The sequence below is a fragment of the Podarcis raffonei genome, chromosome 1 (assembly GCF_027172205.1).
Source record: "Podarcis raffonei isolate rPodRaf1 chromosome 1, rPodRaf1.pri, whole genome shotgun sequence".
Lineage (NCBI taxonomy): Eukaryota > Metazoa > Chordata > Lepidosauria > Squamata > Lacertidae > Podarcis > Podarcis raffonei.
This window is the reverse complement of record NC_070602.1, coordinates 108,762,983-108,784,009: the sequence shown is the minus strand read 5'-3', so window position 1 is coordinate 108,784,009 and position 21,027 is coordinate 108,762,983. Positions and strand designations below refer to the sequence as shown.

General features: G+C 40.0%; 1 protein-coding gene across 1 annotated transcript in view; it reads left to right on the top strand.

Annotated features, from left to right (window-relative positions):
* The window catches only part of LOC128423431 (sodium channel protein type 2 subunit alpha-like), a 76,956-nt gene extending 56,457 nt beyond the window's left edge, over window positions 1-20,499 (top strand). Inside the window, exons 19-28 of the mRNA XM_053408562.1 lie at window positions 4,081-4,201; window positions 5,148-5,302; window positions 5,609-5,782; window positions 8,998-9,120; window positions 12,287-12,568; window positions 12,814-12,867; window positions 13,193-13,330; window positions 14,611-14,715; window positions 15,827-16,097; window positions 17,486-20,499. Coding sequence (XP_053264537.1) covers window positions 4,081-4,201; window positions 5,148-5,302; window positions 5,609-5,782; window positions 8,998-9,120; window positions 12,287-12,568; window positions 12,814-12,867; window positions 13,193-13,330; window positions 14,611-14,715; window positions 15,827-16,097; window positions 17,486-18,681 — 2,619 coding nt within the window. The 3' untranslated portion in view covers window positions 18,682-20,499. The remainder of the gene's footprint in view (window positions 1-4,080; window positions 4,202-5,147; window positions 5,303-5,608; window positions 5,783-8,997; window positions 9,121-12,286; window positions 12,569-12,813; window positions 12,868-13,192; window positions 13,331-14,610; window positions 14,716-15,826; window positions 16,098-17,485) is intronic.
* Window positions 20,500-21,027: the final 528 nt, after the last annotated feature.

The following is a 21,027-nucleotide window of genomic DNA, read 5'->3' as shown; positions in this document are numbered from 1 at the left end:
CTCCCAACGCACCTGACGATCGGACATGCTGGCTGGAGCTTCTGGCAGTTGGGAGTCCAACAACTTCTAGAAAGTCACAGGATTCCTATCCCGGGTATAAGTTATATGAGGATGTTTTTCCTAGTTTGCTTGTTTGAATAAGAATGCTCATCAGAGTAGAGATACCTGTTGTTCTTTTAAATTTAAATTACGGTATCAGGATTTTAATTCTTTTAAATGTAGCATGAATTGTATAATTTGCTAGAATTATTAGAGTTGTTTAAACTTGGGTCTGATTCTGTTGTTTAAGGATGCGCTGTAGCCAGTTTTAAAAAAAATGCTCACCTTGACCTGGTTCATAGATAACAAGGAATCTTTATTCCCCACTTTATGGATGAGTCGTGGCGTGCCTCAGGCTTGTGAACTTCCCATTTGACAATTCTCACCTTTCTTATCAGGAATTTTCAGTGTTGAACTAACCACAGTTCCCTGTGACATCCAAGTTCAGGGAACCATAGTTTGTTCCATCTGTGTTTTCAGAACAACACAGAAACTGAAATCAAGGTTTGTTCTCACCACACTTTTAATGTATGCCATGGAGAGCTGTGGTTTGTTTAAAACTAGAAGTGAAGGCATCTGATCTTTCGGAGCAAAGGAGCAGGAGAAGGGAGTGGGGAGTGCATGAGCCCAAGATTCACCATAGCTCATTCATGAAGCAGTAAACCATGGTATCCTGTTACATCTAAACCAGGCTATTCAGTTTGGGTGGTTGCAGATTTTGCATTAAGTTAATGGTTTCAATTTAAATTGTGTAATATCAGATGAATAATACATGGATTGGTTTAATATAGCTGTTCAAGTTGGGAGGCATTTTGCTTTCAATATACCCAACCAAATGAAACGCAAATCCTCCTCGCTGTGTGCTGAAGAAATCTTCACTGTGTTCAGTTGCAAATTTTTCTTTGAGCTAGCCTTTAAAATTGCATTGGCAGGAAGGAATGAGCCTTTAAAAATGTGCATCAGTTAAGAAATGTGACTTAATACAAAAGGAGCTCTTAAAACTTCCTTTCTTGCTTAAAGTAGGATCAGTATGCTTACAGTCAAGGTATGTTTTGTTTTATCTGTTAGGAAATAATATCTGCTGTTCCTGCTATGTTTAGCTATTAAGTCCTATCCAACTGGGGAAGGAGAGGTAGGAAGCACATGCAGCTGGGGGATGATCATATTGAATTTAAAAAGGGAATAAAGTAAAGTACATTCACATATTTTACAAACGACACGTTGTAAAGGTGGTGTTGCTGTAATGCCAACTGAGAAATCAGTTTATGGGATATACAAATATATATTGTTAAGCATATATGCCATTGCAAATTTAAAACAATGGCGTTTGAGTTTGATTGCAGACATAAACACGATTCTGCAATGGACAGTTGTGAAAACCCAAATGCCAGTTTCTTCATCCCCCAGTTAAAGTAAGTAGCTGGAAACATGCTAATACAGAAGTAACCAAACATTGAAGTTTACTTTCTGACAAACATATTGTTACTATCATTAGTTCAGACTTTATACTGAATGAGTTGGCCATATGCAGTTCTGCTCACCCCTCCCCATTTGTGTAATGTCTGAATAGGACTGCAGCCTAAACATTCAAACCCGAGACTGAATGGGTTATTTACTTGTATAAAGGCATGGTTGATTTTACTACTTACTGGTAATCTATCATCTTGGTTCTCATATTTATTCTCATATTTTAAACTTAATTTGTTTCAGCAAGCTAACTACTGGAGAATTCTTCCTGGTTTTTTAATTTGCCTAACAGCAAAATGCATCCAGATTAGTTCAAAAATGTCATGCTCAAATTCTCAAGTGATGTAATTCTGTAAAAGCTCAGTTTTAGTCAGCTTCTTCACAGCACAAAATCAGTAAAATTACATATTCTTCACCACCACTTAAGGAATTGCACCATCAGGGCCAAGTTAGACATGATGCCATTCATGTAATTAGCAATTACAAAGAGGGCATGAATAATTACTTTATGTAGCCACATAGGTTTCCAGCTCAAAGAATTCCTTTTTGTATTTTAATATGATACAGAAATATATATGCATAATCCTCCCTTTGACATGTCAGTACTATTGCCAAACAAATTGCTTTAACAAACTTAGATCAACCTTTGTTTAATTTGCTAAGAATATAGGTCAGGATTTCTAGCGTTAGCGCAAACTGTGTAACATTGAACAGTTTGATATTATTGGTAATTGTTTTTGCTTTTTACATAATATTTCATAATGTTTTAAAGGGTGTCAGTATAACAATTATTTAAAGTTGAAGAGTGAATTCCTAATGAAACTATTTCAGAACATGCTAATGTTAACATTGAAAAAGCTATTCCAAATATAACACATGAGGATGCATAAATATAGGACAAATTCACAAGTTGTCCATCAGATGCTGATCTAGTGAAAGATGTTCCTTTGCCAGGATAGCGTAACCATACAGTTGCCAATTTTGAACTGAATGCCTCTGAGCATGCACAGAGAGTCCCCTCTCCCAAAAGGGGGAAACAACAGAATGGGAATTTATAAACAACTGCCTGGAACAACTTTCCTGTTGGATACAATATAAATAAGCAAGCAAGGGACCAACTGATCAAACCCCCACTCGCAGATCTGCTGGGAAAATCTGAAGCCTCCCATATTAAATAGCAGGTCTAATGATATTACACTGGCCGTGGCAGAGTTTCTTTCAGAAGTAAAAAGAAACAAAGATAATCAAGCTATAGACAAAACAAAATGACTGCTTCGGTTTCTCTCTCTTTCGTGGTTGGCTGTCTTGGCTGTATTTTGTTCTGAAATTGTTCTATGGGTCTTTGGACCGCGATAAAGATTCATTATAATATAAATAATGTGCTAAACTCGCTGCCACTGCACTGCAAAACTTGCCAAGTGCCCGTCTACTTACAGAGTTTATATGGGCAAAGTCTCTTGAGCATGTGCAGTATAATTTTCTGTCTGAAGTTGTAAAATGTAATTTGGTATTTTATACATTTTGGTTCAGTCTGGCTGCCTAGAACAGTGGTGCCTCTAATGGGTGCTTCATTCAGTGAGAGACAGCATGTCACAAAAAGCCAGGCAGACACTCAATAGTGGGGGAAAGCTTTCCTCATGCTTGACGGCTGGTTGGCTGCCTTACCTGTTTAGTGGTGGCCAGGAACCTTGTGTTCATCCTTAAACGGCGCTGTTTCTGGGCAGATGGCAATGTGGCAGTGTAGGGCACCCAGATCTACATTAAAATGCAAATTCCCCACGCACATAGATGCATATAATATCCATATGTTGTGGTAACTCACACCAGCACACTGACATAACTCAGCTAGATTTTTGTGTGGCTTGAATTCTGACAAGCAGCCATGAAAATCCAATTCTGGCTGGGTTTCCAAAATTATTATGCCAGAGTAGCAGCCTATTTTAATAATAGCTGGATGATGATGATGATGATGATGATGATGATGATAATAATAATAATATATGGAGTCCTACAGTAAATAGCAGGGTTATTTTAACATTAATTTGCTAGTTTACTCTTCTTCTGAAGTTAGTAAAGAAACTTTGGACAACAGGCTATTTTCTATCATTTCTCTCTTTAGTGGTCCAGTTTTTCTTGAGTGAGTGGGTGAGGAATTAACAACAAACACACCTAAATTTAATATAATACAATGAAGGAGTTTGCAAATAGTTATCCAGCCCCACTTATTTCGGAATTCCTATACACCGTTGCTTTTCTACAACATAAGGAAATACTCAGGCTTATTATGAGAAAGGGGAAACACAGTTTGACTAGCATGCTTTTATTTGCATTAAAAACAAAACAAGCAAACTCAGGCTGCAATCCTATACCCAAGTTACCAAGAAAGGAGTAAACCCATTGAACTCAATGGGGCTTCCTTCCGAGTTGACATAGATAAGAATTTGTGGTTCCATCTGCTATGCACTGCCAATATAAATTTGGAAGAGCGCTGTCATACTTCACTATCTCCTTTTGAGTACGGCATAAAGTTGCAGGGGGCAAAAAACCTTTTTTTCTGTGGGATTTTATTTTCAGAAGTTAAATGCAACCAGCTCTTCAGAAGGCAGCACAGTTGATATTGCCCCGCCTGGAGAGGGTGAACAGGCAGAGATTGAACCTGAAGAGGCTCTTGAACCTGAAGCCTGTTTTACAGAAGGTAACAGGGAAACAAAATAAACAAGTTGTGTTTGACAGATTAACTGTGGACTGCAGTTTTGCTGTGGCACAGCTTGCCACCATTGCCAAGATTCTTTCTCTGCTTCCAGCAGCTGGCAGGATACAAGGTGGGTTTTTGAATTTAGCCCACCTGTGAAATTGACCGATCACGGGTTGGCTCAGGAGGCTGCTGACATAGTGGGGGCAGAGATGGCCATAGACTCTGCGGGGTCTTCATTCAGGTCCGCTTCCCAGGCATACATTTAGGGCTACCTCCTTGCCTTTCACTGCAGTTGGATTTCAGATCTCCTTCCCCGCCCCTCCCTTTATTCAGAGTATTTTCATCATACAGTCTTTGGTTGGTTCCTTGCTATGGAAGTTTTTGGTCGGCATATTTAGGGCCAGGAAGGAATTTTGCCTCCAGACAAATTTGCTGGTCTTGGAGTGGGGGTGGGGGGTTGCTTGCCTCATAGCAACTGTCACAACTTGGGTGGATAAGGCATTGGTCTAAAATCCCTAGTCTTGAACGGTGGGGAGGGGTTGTACAAATTTGCACCCCCCCCAAAAAAACCCTGGGTATCCCTATAAAGGGATCCTAGGGAGAGTGTTACTGTCAGTACACATCAGTACTTCTGGATGTGGTTAATGGATTTTGGATGTGCTAGGGCTGCCATACATCTGGATTTTCCTGGACATTACCAGGATTTCAAAGGGTCTTAGACAAGTCAATTGAACAATTGAAAAATGACAACCCTAGGATGTGCCTTTTAACATTAAGCCATAACATCAACTATCCTCTTTCCTCACAAGGAAGGATAAAATGGGGAAACTCTATATATACAGTCCTCGACTCTGTGGAGGAAAGACTGGTTTCTTTAAAATTCTGAAATAAAGATAACCATAAACATTTATTCCAAAATTTAACAGTTTAATATCCTTGTAAACAGGCTGCATCAAGAAGTTCCCATGTTGTCAAGTGAGTATAGAAGATGGCCGAGGAAAAATCTGGTGGAATTTTAGGAAAACCTGCTACAGCATAGTTGAACACAACTGGTTTGAGACGTTCATTGTTTTTATGATTCTCCTCAGCAGTGGTGCTCTGGTGAGCAAAAATAAAAAATAAACACCTGCTATTTTCTCAGATTTTTCAATGGGCATTATAGAATGTATGGTGGCTAGTACAGTTACTTTCAGGTTTGAAAATGTTTCGTAAATAATCATGATTCACAGATATTGTAGGATAGGTGCTTAAAAAAAGAACAAGAATTCCTGCTCTCTTGTTAATTGTTTGGTAATCTGTTAGCAGTAGAACATGAAGCAGAAATGAAATTTTACACCTGTATTTTAAAAAATAAGGTTTATCTCTGTGAACGATAAAGCAATGATTCCACCCTCCTCCCTGCCCCAGGCCTTTGAAGACATATATATTGAACAGCGCAAGACTATCAAGACCATGCTGGAGTATGCTGACAAGGTCTTCACATACATCTTCATTCTGGAAATGCTTCTGAAGTGGGTGGCCTATGGCTTTCAAATGTATTTCACCAATGCCTGGTGCTGGCTGGATTTCCTCATTGTTGATGTAAGTACTTGAAACCCCTGGTTTGCTTTGTTCCTGTGCAGTCTCCTCATTATTTAGATCCCAAGCCTGAAAACATTACCATAACATCAAGAATAGTAATACTGCAAAGTTGACCTGAGAGTTGGGTCCTTTGCATCTGTCTTCATGAATCTGTGTTCCAGTCATGATTATTCAGTATAATGTGAGAAGAGGCCTATATCTATCCATGTTAGCAAACCAAATACAGGTGAACCATCAGTGTTGCCCTTGCCTGGTTTTTCCAGTTCAAGTGCCACATATTCACCAATTCATTTAAACTTTAATTGCATCACCATAAAAGCAATAACAAACCACCAGTTTAAGAAGTTGGAAAACTGCTCTGGGCATGTGAAGTGGGAAGATTTTTACCTCACAGAATGTTCAAAAAAGAAATTGTGCTGACATGAAGAAAAATCACCCACCATGGAACGCAAATGTCTTGTAACACAGTAATAGTCGTAAAAAAATATTATTTGTACAAAAGTTAAAAAGGAAATAGACCATGCCTGCAGGCTCAAGATCTAATAGAGACTCAAGATATAATATATGAAATATGTATGTGGTAAAGAACAGTAAAAGGTAAAGGTAAAGGGACCCCTGACCATTAGGTTCAGTCATGACAGACTCTGGGGTTGCGGTGCTCATCTCGCTTTATTGGCCGAGGGAGCTTCCGGGTCATGTGGCCAGCATGACTAAGCCCCTTCTGGCGAACCAGAATTGGGAGCCATTCAAAGCAAATATCCATAAAATGACTATAATGGGAAAACCCCAGCTAGAATCTTTAGAGAGGCACGGTACCAGAACAGAAATATGTTACCTGCACAGGTGGGCAGTCTGGAGTGCGGGCTAGGCTTAACAACTGATCAAGACTATGGAGAGACCAAGGAACAGATGCTCAGTAGCCCACCCTCTTTCTGAGCACTGCCAAAAGGACGAACCACTGCTCCTGAATAGCCGCTTCAGTGAGATATGCTCAGTTGCATCTGCATATCACTCATCCTGCCACTTAACAGAAAAGTTTGTCAAAGTAAGTCATAGTGACCAAGAGGATGCAGTCTTCTTAACAGCTTTTTAGGACAAAGTTATTCTAAAGTCTTATATATTACCTGAGGCGGCTTTATTTTATTTGAGGCGGGCCAGAATAGATGTTTATACAGTGGTACCTCTGTTTAAGAACAGTCCTGTTTACAAACGATTCGGTTTACAAACTCCACAAAACCGGAAGTAGTGTCCCGGTTTGCAAACTTTACCTCGGTCTAAGAACAGAATCCGAACAGTGGAAGGGCACCGGAGGCAGGAGGCCTCATTAGGGAAAGTGTGCCTCGATGTAAGAACGGTTTTGGTTTAAGAACGGACTTCCAGAACGGATTAAGTTTGTAAACCGAGGTACCACTGTATACATACAGAGCAGCTGGTTAGAATGGCTGACTGAATGAATAATTGAACTTCTCCCAGTTAAGCTTGAACTGTCAAACTATGCATTGATAATAACTGATTGTCATGGTGAGAGGTCAGCCTGAAACTTGTGTTATTGTCCCAGTTTTTGCTTATCTGATAGAATAATTTGATACCTGCAATGAAATCGTAAGGATTGAGAAGTGGGGAGTTAACTTTCATCCTGATTTATCCTGAGCAGAGTGGAAACTAATGCTCACTTCCTTTCCCTCCTGTGTGCAAAGGGAAAGAATAGTAGCTTAGCTCCCATGTTATCTTGCTGTACTTTTAACTTCCTGACACTTGCTATGTCAGTGTGCCTAATGAAAGTAGGCTAAAATAACACATATTAATCTCACCTTTCAGTGCCTTATATCTCCCGAACCACATTCCTTCCTTCTTTTCTTATTCTGATTTATCTCATTGCTTGAGAGAGGGGCGGAAGGAAGCAAGAAAGTGTAAAACAAAAGAATAAGTAATTTACAATAGCCAAGAACACATCCACAGTTTGAAGGGGTGTATGATTAAATCAGCAGATTCCTCTCAGCATGATTTAGAAAGGTTTGGAGTAATTCATTCCCTCGTACTTTGCTTTCTCTCCATTGAACATGCCACCATGTTCTTGTCTGATCTTCAGACGTTTCTCAATAGGGTTAGGCCTTGTTACTACTCATATGGGCAAATGTGTCTTGCTTTTACAACACCACTTTCCCCAGTCAACTCCTTTTGCAGCGGGAGCTCAAGGACATAGTTTCACAGATGAAGTGGGATGGGTAAAGAGGATCATGGCAGGGGCCCCCCAAATTAGCACACACGGGGGCCTCCGTCCAACTCAGGCTCTGTCCCTCTCAGACTCCTCTGGCAACTTTTTCAGGAGGAAAAGAATTCCCCAAATGGAAACTATACAACAGGGTTTCACTTCCTTTTGCAAGCTACAGTGGTTACATACGCTTCAGGTTACATACGCTTCAGGTTACAGACTCGCTAACCCAGAAATAGTACCTCGGGTTAAGAACTTTGCTTCAGGATGAGAACAGAAATCGTGCTCCGGCGGCATGGCGGCGGCAGGAGGCCCCATTGGCTAAAGTGGTGCTTCAGGTTAAGAACAGTTTCAGGTTAAGAACGGACCTCTGGAACAAATTAAGTATTTAACCCGAGGTACCACTGTATTTGCACGCTCCTCCTCACTCATGAGATACACTGGAACTGACAGGGAGCAGCAGCAACTTGCAACCCTGAAGGCAGCAGTCAGGACACCTAGGCCTGGCCCTGACCTTCGTATTATGGCTGGGTTCACCACCACACCGTGTGTGTGTTTTGCAATAGGGGAAGGGGAAGACTGTAGTTAGTGGCAGAGCACATGTTTGGCATGCAGAAGGTCCCAGATTCAATTCCTAGCATCTCCGGGTAGGGCTCCTGTCTGAAATCCTAGAGGGCTGCTGCCAGTCATGTGGATAGTACTGAGCCTCAGTTTGAAGACAAGTTCTGGGCCTCAGGTCAAGTGAATCCTGGTTCTGTGGTTTTAGAAGACACCTGAAGGCAGCCCAGTTTAGGGAAGCTTTTAATATTTGATGAATTATTGTATTTTAATATTTTGCTGGAAGCCGCCCAGAGTGGCTGGGGAAACCCAGTCAGATGGGCAGGGTAATAATAATAATAATAATAATAATAATAATAATAATAATAATAATTACCTTGTTCTCTATGTCTGTATTAAAAGGAAACGCACTAACGTGTTTTACCTTTTTTTTTCCCACCTGCAGGTTTCATTGGTTAGTTTAGTAGCCAATGCTCTGGGCTATTCTGAACTGGGTGCCATTAAATCACTTCGAACACTAAGAGCTTTGAGGCCTTTAAGAGCCCTGTCACGATTTGAAGGAATGAGGGTGAGATAGCCATGAAATGACCCTGAAATAATATGTGCATGAAACATGACTATCCACACAGAATAAAGAATGACAAATCCATGTTGAAATGTTGCACTATATATATTTTTTTTCTTTACTGCATGCCACAGTCACCAGCGTTTCTAAAAGCTTATCAGTTCTACAGTCTTTGAGGAGTTTTCCTTCTCAGCCAAGCATTTACATCTCAGTCCCTTGCATGTATGTTGCTTAAAAGTTATTTCAGGATTGCATTGGTTGTGTTAGGACACTCTAGAATGATCTGAGTGTACAGGGCTATGTGTACTTGGCAACTCCCGGATTAAAACATTGAGGTCAGGCAGTCCAAAGTTTGCAGCAAGGAAAACTGGATTTTGGAACATCATTGGGTTACACAGACTGAGAAATTGTGCATTTATATTTCTCTGTTACATAGTTTGTTCGGCAATTTTTACCATGTTGCATAGTCTTATGAGTCATGGGAGGGCCAAAGGATTGAACTGAACCAGCTGCACTCCTGCCCCCCTCCCAAAAAAGCTTGTTTAGCCACATGCCTGGCTTCTGAGCTTTCAACAAACCTTGCCCACATATTTTCAAGGATACTTTTGCAGGCAGAAGAGTTATAAATGCTCCACCAGGCATAATATCCTGCACTCCCACATACATACAGCCCTGTATGCATTCCCGACAAGGCTACACAGCATTAAAAAAAAGTTGCATGTTTTCAATCTGAGCATCATTTGAAAATGGTAGAGAACACGTTGAAGATGGCTTAACTGCTGTCACTTCAGCAGTAGAATGCAGGTGAGTGTGTTCATGGTTTAATAGTTCAATCTAGTGAACTTGTGGTCAGGAATTTATACTCAAAACAAAAACCTTTTAACAACACAATATTCCAGTGTATAAAGGTCACCATACTAAGGACCTAAACCTGAAGACTGAGGGAGGGCAAATCACATAAATGAAAAGGGCACAAATTTAGTTTTCAGGGTCTCAAAATTCTGGATTGTTCTGTCATGAAATCCAACAACAGGAATGAATTCTGCTTATTGGGATTTGACACATAGATAATTAGATGGTGCCCTGGCCTCCAGCCTTCAGACTCTCACAAAATTTCCACACAAATTTGTAGACCAAACGGGGAGAAGAAAATCTTTTAAGAGCTGCATAATCCCTAGAATCCAATATTTCTTTCCAAAGACAAAATTGGACAGAATTGCCACTACAGCAGGTGACATATAATACCTGTTCCACATTTGTTAGATTGTTTAGTGTGTCAGTGCCTGCACTTAGGAACTCCCTATAATAATACCCTTTTTGGGTATTATGCTAAAACATTCTTGTTTAGACAAGCCAAACCAGATACTTAGAAAGTTGAGGCAATTTTAATTGATTTTAGTATTTTAACTTTTGTATGGTTTTAAAGTATGGTTGTGAATTTTTCTTGATTTTACTGCTTTCTCTTTTTTGTCAACTGCTTTGACGTTTGTTTGTTTTTACGATCAAGCAGTGTATAAATTTTATGAAATAAATAAATAATAAAAATTTACCCTGGTAGACTAAAAAGGCATACTAAACAAGGCAATGAAAGAGAGCTCGATTGTGAGGCTAAGGAGCATGAAGTCCTCATTAGCAGTATATTAGAAAGTATTTGCATCACCTGGGAAAAAGTGTGTGTGATGTCTTTTACTTTAAAGTCATAAGGATGGCTATCTATAGGGCAAGAATGTGGGAACTCCAGTCCTCTATGGCTGAGAGGAGTTGGAGTCCAATGACCTCTAGAGAGCTACAGATTCCCCAGCCATCTTTTAGGATGTTTATATGATGCTTCTGGTTTGGTCCATCAACTCATTTGACCTCTCTGATGGTCACATTGATATCTGCCTTCCAGTAAATAATTTAGGTTTTATGATTTGGGGTTGGGGGTGGGATAGGGAGAAGGTTTGTTCAGTGCCTGTAGGTTTCAAGATGATGGAAGGGTGCAGAAGGGTTGCAAAGTCCTCAGCAAGTGAAGAGGCCAAACAAAATTGTGGATCTGCAAGGTGGACATGTCCCCAAGACAATCCATGCATGTATAGCATGTATCAAGGCTTCACCTATCTTGCAAAAAACCCTTACATTTCCTCCGTTTTTTAATGCAAAACATCTAGATATCTAGTTTAATTCCAAAACATGTTCGTGCTCACGGAAGGGCTTTTGATTCAGCATCCACTAATGGAAAAGGAAGAGAAGGTGGTTTTTGCAAATTCCCTCTGCACTTTCTGGGGGGGGCGGTCCCCCAAACTCTGGAGCTAATTCGGAGGAGGGGCACTGGGGACTACAGTGGTGAGGGGGAATATGCAAACAAAAATTGTCCCCTCTTCTCTTCTGTTAGCAGACACCTCTGCTGAATCAAAATACCTCCTATGAACACAAGGGCATGAATTGGATTCCGCACTTAATATTAACATCCAATGAAATGTGCATTTGTCAACAAAAGCTCAGGCTGCTTCAGAAGTCATATCTTCATTTTAGAGCAAAGTCAAATCAATGCACATAGTTTTCCTAAAGAGAAGTGTAGCTATTTCATAAATTAGTCTTGAATTTATTTGGCTATATTTAACAGGAATATGCATTTCTCCTTCCACAAAGCTCTGCAAATTTAAAAGGCTTATTAAAGAATTAGGGTTGAAGACTGAATGCTTAGTGGAGAAAGTCTTGTTGCTTTACAAGACATCTTAAAACCCAGGCAGTTGCTTCATAGCATTTGTTTGCTTCAGCATCTCAGCCATTCTCTGTTTGAAGGCCTAGTTTGTTGCACAGTTATCGGTCTTTGATTTATATTCTTGGTATTTATCTTTTTTCTCTCTCTTTTTTCCTGCCTAGTGCACACAAATGTTACGATTCCATCTTGCCACTATCAGGTTTTATTTTACTTTTTGCACTTACTTGCTTTCCCTGTAGAGTTTAGTTCCTGCTTCTTTGTCTTGTTTCTTTTGCACTGTACCATTAACAACGGGATTTTCTATTAACATGCATCAACCCCCTCCCACGTATATGTGTATATGTATTTAAAACAGCCTAAGTGTCGAAATTGTAAAGACGCAAATAGAAATTTGGAAGCTATATTCTTCAGCTGTAAAAGATAAATCGGAATTTTCTTTTCTTTTCTGTCCAATTTTCATGATAGGTGGTTGTCAACGCTCTGGTTGGCGCGATCCCTTCCATCATGAATGTGCTCTTGGTTTGCCTCATATTCTGGCTGATCTTCAGCATCATGGGCGTAAACCTGTTTGCTGGCAAGTTCTACCACTGTGTTAACACCACGACAGGTGAAATGTTTAATATTAGCGAGGTTGACAATAAAACTCAGTGTGAGGAGCTCATCAACGACAATCAGCCTGCCCGGTGGAAAAATGTGAAAGTAAATTTTGACAATGTTGGAGCTGGTTACCTCGCTTTGCTTCAAGTTGTAAGTAGTTTAGTTTTCCTACCCTATACTCCCTGCATAAAATACCAGTGCATAGGATCAGGCTCAGAGGTTCTGCCATCCCTGGGTGGGCTCGAACCCATAACCTGGTTAACAGCCAGACGCACTGACCCATTGCGCCACAGGCGGTGTTGATACAACTCCTCCGCCAAATTTTGACATCAACATTCCCTGCATACATGCCTGTATGTTTACAACTGTGCTTAATGTTTGCATTTTATCTGCAGGCTACTTTTAAAGGATGGATGGATATTATGTATGCAGCTGTTGATTCAAGAGATGTAAGTATCAGTATACATTCCATCATACATGTAAGCACTAATTCTGTTGGTAACTCGTGGGAGTCTGCTTGACAATCCCTGCAGTCAAAATATTGTTGGTTTTTCTGTGACGTACAGATGACAAGCCCATAAGTCTGCTGACCTAAGGAACTAAAAAAACCACTCAAATTTTGGGCTCATTGTTTATAACACAGTAGTTGCATACAGATAGATACACATGCTAGGCTGTTTCTTCTTCTTCTTTTCATTGAATTGGTGTGCTTTGAAGAAAATGGGTGCTTCGTGTGTCTATGTTGAGATCCTGCAATTTCTTGTTGGATTGTAGGTAGAAGATCAGCCGTATTATGAGGACAACCTCTACATGTATCTTTATTTTGTTATCTTCATCATCTTTGGATCATTTTTTACTTTAAACCTTTTCATTGGTGTCATCATAGATAACTTCAATCAACAAAAAAAGAAGATAAGTATTTAAGGGGTTTTCTCTATTCTCTGGAAATAAAGCTACAGTGGTACCTCGGTTTTTGAACGTAATACCATGGAGGACCATTCGAGTTCGGAAATGTTCAAAAACTGAGGACTCAATAGCCGACAGCTAGGCCTCCGGATCTTGCACTCAGCAGAAGCCACATGGCATGTTCGACTTCCAAGGCGTGTTCGAAAACTGAAGCATTTACTGCCAGGTTTTCAGCGTTCGAAAACCAAAACGTTCAACTTCCGAGATGTTTGAAAACCGAGGTACCACTGTGCTATAAATATTTGGTGTGGTTTTTTTAATCGCCAAACCTAAGTCCTGCCTGGTGTGAAGTAATCGTCTTAGAACATTAAAAGAATAGACAGTTTTTCATTTATTTAAAATGCTCGCTTTAGAAGCTGACATTTATTTCTGCTCCACCACTATGAACTTGAAATAAAAAAATAAAATAAAAAAGTATGATATCACTTCAAGACCCTGAGAGTGTTAACTTGTAATGTGTAACTTGGGGGGTTGGGGGGAATATATATTCCACTTTTCTGTCTTTATAAAGGCCCCTAGACAGCAATCAAGTCTAAATGAAACATTGAAAACACTAAAAACATTACAGCACAGCAGCAAAGCCAGAAAAGAGGCAAAATGAATGCACAATTAATCATCTTGCAAATCCTGCCCATCCCTTGATTATGCTAAGAAAAAGCATAATTTACAGTGTGACAAAAAGACAGCAACAATGGAACCAAATAGGCTTCTTGCACAAATCTGGTCCAGGACCCATACTGACTACCTGCCCATGATACCTCAGATAACAAGGTGTTAGGGAGAATGACCCCTGCTGTTCATTTAAGTGGATGTGTACTTGTGGGTTGCGTTGATGTTCATGATTTCCATTTAGGACCATAAAGTAAGGTTACCAGATTTTTTTCAGTGAATCCGGGGACACTTTTCAACTTCCTACTAAATAGATGGATTTTGTCAGGGGACTGTCCCCGGGAAACGGGGATGTCTGGTAACCTTACCATAACCAGCATAACTTACCGAAACCAGCACTTTGAACTGGGCCCATGAAATAGCTTGGTAGGCTATCAGTATGGTGTAATATGAGAGTAATATGCATTGGCCCACGAAGGCTCTCATTGGCCTCTAGTATAAGCTGGAACTTACGTGGTGTTTTAACCAGTGTTTTAAAATGCGCTCAGTTAATCAGAGCATAAGTTAATCTGCGGGCGTGTTTTGTAACATGATTTGTTTTCATTTCATTTCTTTACTTTGGAGGCCAGGACATCTTTATGACGGAAGAACAGAAGAAATATTATAATGCCATGAAGAAATTAGGGTCTAAAAAGCCACAAAAACCTATACCTAGACCAGGGGTAAGGATTTCTTTCTACTTCATATATTTGAAGATTCAGCATTGTCTATTGAAAGTCTATATAAGCCATTTAATATACTACTTTAAAAATAATAATCTAAGCAGTACGCAAAAATAACATGAAAAAATAAAACTATAAACTTCTTTACCCTGGGCTTCGATATCTGAGAAGTTTGTTTACAGCTTATTTTTGTGACTGGTTTGTTTTAGACTGTTAGACTCATAGACTCACAGAATTATAGAGTTAGAAGGGACGTCCAAGGATCATCTAGTCCAACCCTCTGCAATGCAGGACTATGCAGCTGTCCCATAGGGGGATCAAACTTGCAACCTTGGTGCTATCAGCCCCATGCTGTCACCAACTGAGCTACATGGCAATGGTATTAATATTGTAAATTAGACCTTATGATGAAAGACTGGAAGAAATAATAGTAATAACAGCAATAGGCACAGGTAAAAAGAGGGATTCAGAAATAACCAGGTCCCATCTTATGGGTCAGGGAAAGTCTGAGCCAAAAAAATATGTCTTCACAAACTCTCTGAAGTAACCAATAGGTGATGCTTCTTGTATGGCAGATGAAAGAACTTCCACAATGTAGAGGCAGTGGCAACAATTTGCTACCTGCTCTCTGCTTTCATTCTCAATTATACCCTAATCATGTTTTCCCCACCTCTTACATTTTCAAGTAATATAGAGTGAAATTATTGTTGTTTATGCTGGCCAGTTTAAATATACGAAACTTTAGGTAGCAGTGGCCTTAATATTTTGGTTCACCACATGCCTGACTCTTAGGGCAGCTCAGATGAAATTGAGGTTGTTGATTGCTTTTCTGGTTGCCTCCCAATAATGTTCAAAGAAGCAAGAGCTCTAGCAATTACTTCTCAAAAAGCTAAGGTGCTAGGAAGCAGATTTAATAGCCTGATCCTTCAAAAGAAGAGGGCAAGATATAGATAGATGATAGATAGATGATTGATAGATAGATAGATGATAGATAGATGATAGATAGATAGATAGATAGATAGATGATAGATAGATAGATGATAGATATAGATATGTTTGTAAAGAGAGTTATTTTCACATTGTTCACATTTTCTGTTTTTATTTTTAACAGAACAAATTCCAAGGCATGGTCTTTGATTTTGTAACAAAACAAGCCTTTGACATCAGCATCATGATTCTTATCTGCCTTAACATGGTCACCATGATGGTGGAAACAGATGACCAAAGTAAAGAAATGGAAACCATTTTGTCTAGGATTAATCTAGTGTTCATTGTGCTTTTCACTGGCGAATGTGTACTCAAACTGATTTCACTCCGTCATTATTACTTCACCATCGGATGGAACATCTTTGATTTCGTAGTTGTCATTCTCTCCATTGTAGGTAAGAACCATTTCTTTCCATCAAGGCGTAGCCTGACGAGCCTTTTCACATATTGTGGGGGGTTTTTTTCCCCCTTCTCAAACTGGAGAAGTGCTTATATCACACCCATATAATGGTGTATGATGAATGGACACTTGTCTGTTGCACGATGTAAAAGCAGTGGGAAGGCATGGTTGGCTGTGACTTCCTGTTGTGCTTACAAACAGAAAATAAATAAATCTATACATATATGCTGGCTACATATGACCGTATGATGAACGCTTCCCTCTACACATGTATAATATTTCATGAAGGTATCTGTGAAGGTAAGTGTGATATTTGTAGACAAAAGTTATCATGTACGTAGATCCTTCAGAAAAACACAAATTTGCTTCATTGTATGTCCTAACCACATTCTGACTAGCACTCTAAAGTCAGCCAAACCATTTTGGAATGTTTTTTAAAATCATTTTTCATGAATTTCTGTTATGTTTCTTACTAGTTTTGTGATGCTATCAAATTAACAGTTGTAAAATGTGCTTAAGATAACTGAAGATTAACAAATGACAAAATAGAATATTTGTTTTTCTTCATTATTAAGCTTCATGTATATTCAATTACATCCATATAGTTGTCCCACAAGTTTCACATTGTAATTAAAAACAACACATGTTTTCAAGATGTTTTACAAGATAACCTACTTCCCTGTGATTATGCTTTGTGTACCTCTGTCTTATGTATCTGCATTAAGAAAAACATTAATATTTACAGTATGGGCACAACTGGGACATATTAAATTACATTCACATGCTGACATCCATGCTGTGTTCTTTTTCCTTGTGACTAATATGGTCATATTCAAGGCATTCTAGAAAAGAACTCACTTTGCTTTAGATTTCTTTCACCCTCGGAGCTGGTTCACTTAGCATACTAAACCATAGTTGGTTTTGAATCCTGTTTAATTGTGAAAATGTCTTCCACTCCTTACATAACTTCCCCCTCCATGGGTGCCACACACAGCAGAAACAAACCATAGTATAGCTTGTCATGTCATGCTAACCCCCAAAGTGGTTTAATTTTTTAAATAAAAAAAATCATGAGTGGTAAGTTAAAAATGTCAAGAACAAACCTTGGCTTATTTCTGTCTTACCACAATCATGGTCTGCATGACACAACAAGCCATACTGTGGTTTGTTTGTGTTGTGCAGAGCACCCACATGGAGGGGTGTCTGAAGATGTGTAGGGAGTGAGAAGGATATAAACTATAGTTTAAAACAAACTATGGTTCAGCACAACCTGCAAATCAGCTTGTAGCATGAATCTTGAGTATAATGTCCAATTCATGTTCCTACACAATATGAAACATCTGGTTATAAAACTGGTGTTGCCTTAAATATTTTTCTTTTCAGGTATGTTCCTAGCAGAAATCATTGAAAAATACTTTGTGTCGCCCACCTTGTTCCGAGTGATCCGACTTGCCAGGATAGGTCGCATCCTGCGTCTCATCAAGGGTGCTAAAGGGATCCGCACTCTACTTTTTGCCTTGATGATGTCTCTCCCTGCCTTGTTCAACATTGGTCTTCTCCTTTTCCTGGTCATGTTCATCTACGCTATATTTGGAATGTCCAACTTTGCCTACGTGAAGAGAGAAGTGGGCATTGATGACATGTTCAACTTTGAAACTTTTGGCAACAGCATGCTCTGTCTCTTTCAAATCACCACCTCTGCTGGCTGGGATGGCTTGCTAGCTCCCATTCTCAACAGCGGGCCACCAGACTGTGACCCTGAGATAGACCACCCAGGAAGTTCGGTCAAAGGAGACTGCGGCAATCCCTCTGTTGGGATCTTCTTCTTTGTTAGTTACATTATCATATCATTTTTAGTTGTAGTGAACATGTATATTGCTGTGATTTTGGAGAACTTCAGCGTTGCTACAGAAGAGAGTGCTGAGCCTTTGAGCGAGGACGACTTTGAGATGTTCTATGAGGTTTGGGAAAAGTTTGATCCGGATGCAACCCAGTTTATAGAGTACTGCAAACTCTTTGATTTTGCAGCTTCTCTGGAGCCGCCTCTTCTCATTGCAAAACCAAACCACGTTCAGCTTATTGCGATGGATCTACCCATGGTAAGCGGTGACCGAATTCACTGCCTTGACATCTTGTTTGCCTTTACAAAGCGTGTTTTGGGAGAAAGCGAAGAAATGGATTTGCTCAGAGTGCAAATGGAAGACCGGTTCATGGCAGCCAACCCTTCGAAAGTGTCCTATGAGCCAATTACAACCACCCTGAAACGAAAGCAAGAGGAAGTGTCTGCTACCATCATCCAGCGGGCTTTCAGGAGTTTCCTCTTAAAACAAAAAGTGAAAAAAGTGACCTCTATGTATAATAAAGACAAGTGCAAAGATGGCATTGCCCTTCCCATCAAAGACACGATTCCTGATAAATTTAACAGGAACTTGACTCCTCAGGAGAAAACAGAGGAAAGTTCCTCCACCACCTCCCCACCTTCCTACGATAGCGTTACCAAGCCAGGCAAACAGAAATATGAAAAGGGCAAAACGGACAGAGACTATAAAAGTAAAGATGCCAGGGCTAGCAAAAAGTGAAGCAAACTTTTTACGTTCCTGTTTGTGTGCAAATTTGTTTACAGCCTTTGAAAGGGTACGTATCCTGTCAGCGAGACTCCCTTGGGAGATTTATGCCAAACCTGTCAGTTTATACTTTATAAATATATTACATAGATATATCTATATATGTATATAAACAGATAAAATCTCTCTAAAGGTCAGTGCCTATAACAAGACAGTGACCCCTCGTCACCAAACTAACTCTGTAAAACAGGGTAGGAGCCTGCTTTACTCACAGCCGGCAGGGTGGAAGAGAGACAGACAGGAACAGAGACAATATGGCTGTTCCAAGAGGTGCACAACGCTATAGCCTATGTGTTTAATATACTGCAAGACACTTGGTCGGTAAGTGTTTTCACTGTGTCTATTTCAACTGCCACATTTGCCATATTTTTACACACACACACAAACACACACACACACACACACACACACACACACACAGTGTAGGTGGGTTTATCATTAAAAACAAAAAACATTCACAGGGTGTTTACTATTATATGTGACTATTTTTGTAAAACGGGTTTTCTGTTGCGGCGGGAGGGAAGGGGTGGGGTTACCAGGACCACGTGTTCTACTCTCTGGTTCTCTGTCACATGCAGACAGAGAAGCAAACTGCATGAAGGCATGCTGCGCTTAACAGATCCTGCATGGAACCGACGTGACGTCATCAGGCAGAGTTTTAAACCACTTCCGTATTTCAAGGTTGGCTCCGATGTTTTTTTAAAAAGCGATTTTACACCTTCTGTTGACTGATCAGGCAAATCCACTTGTGCCTGCAGTTGATTAAAAAAAATCCCAAATGGATTATTTTTATGCTGATCACTCGATGCGAGCATACACACACGCATACACACTATCTCAGTCCTAGGTATTTCTCTAAACCCAGCCCTTTGATCTCTCCAGGTGAGATCGTCTCTGCATGGAACAATCACTTCCGTCACAGGTTAATTCCCAGTACCGAGCATCTGTGCAGCAGGAATAGGGAACAGACAAAAGTGTCCCATGCCAGAGGTGCCTGTTGACTGGTCAAATGGTTTCGGGAGTAAAGTAGTGCAAAAATAGGCCCGGAAATGGGCAAAAAAGGATAGGGTCTTAAAAGTATTACTTTGTCTTTAAAGTACTGTATAGTCCTCTGCTCTCAGTATAGTTCATGCCTAAATCTTAGAAACAAAGACAAAAAACAAACACCAGTTTAACTCTGTGATGTAAATACTCATTTTATAGTTGTACATATTTGAGCATACAAGCAAATGGTTTGGCCACAGTGTATTTCTGCAAACATGTGCCACAGCAGGTCTAGCTTTCAAGCTCTCGGCAGATGATATCTTATATTCTATACCATTACAGATAACTGGGAGGGCACTGGTGCATGTGAATATTGCCTTTGCTATGGCTGCACCTTGCTCCTTCCATGATCCACTTTCATTTTCTAGAGGAAGTAGTGAAGTGAATGAAATCGCCTCATTTCTTCCTATCACTGAGCAATAGTTGGCAGTTATCAATGAGCTTTCCCCCCATTTTTTCCTCTCAGCCTTCTAAAGTTTCAACAGGCTACAATACAGTGTAGACCAAGACAGTATTGAGAATACTGTAAGCTGTTTATCCTGTTGACAATGCAGTTAGTATATATAAATAATGTATAAAAAAATGGCAGCATAATGTACATAAGATTCAGTTCAGATTCATGTAATTTTCTTTTCCACAGTCATTTTGTTTACTTTACATTCATTGTATCTTTCAGTTGAGACCTCCACAATACGAAAATAAAAATAAAATAAAATGATGGAGACTTTGTTGCTTGCTCTGCTTTGTAACTCATTCCAATTAAGCATGTTGTTGCTGTTTCGGCTACATAATCATCAACGCTCGAGGAATGATGGGCAGAGCCCACTTCATTCTGCTTTGTGCTGAGTCAGATGATTGTTGGAGATAAAAGTGACTGAACCTGGTCCTCTTTGTATGCAAAGCATGTACCTCTGAACTAGGGGCCTTCCCCTGTTATAACAGCTAGGTAGATGTGCCCTAATACAGAATCCCTGCTTTGTGCAGATATAAAAAGGTAAATATAAAGAACCCATGGATGGTTAAGTCCAGTCAAAGGCAACTATGGGGTTGCTGCGCTCATCTCACTTTCAGGCCGAGGGAGCCGGCATTTGCCCACAGACAGCTTTCCAGGTCATGTGGCCAGCATGACTAAGCCACGGACTAAGCAACTTCTGGAGCAACAGAACACTGTGATGGAAACCAGAGTGCACGGAAACGCCGTTTACCTTCCCACCAGAGTGGTACCTATTTATCTACTTGCGCTGGTGTGCTTTCAAA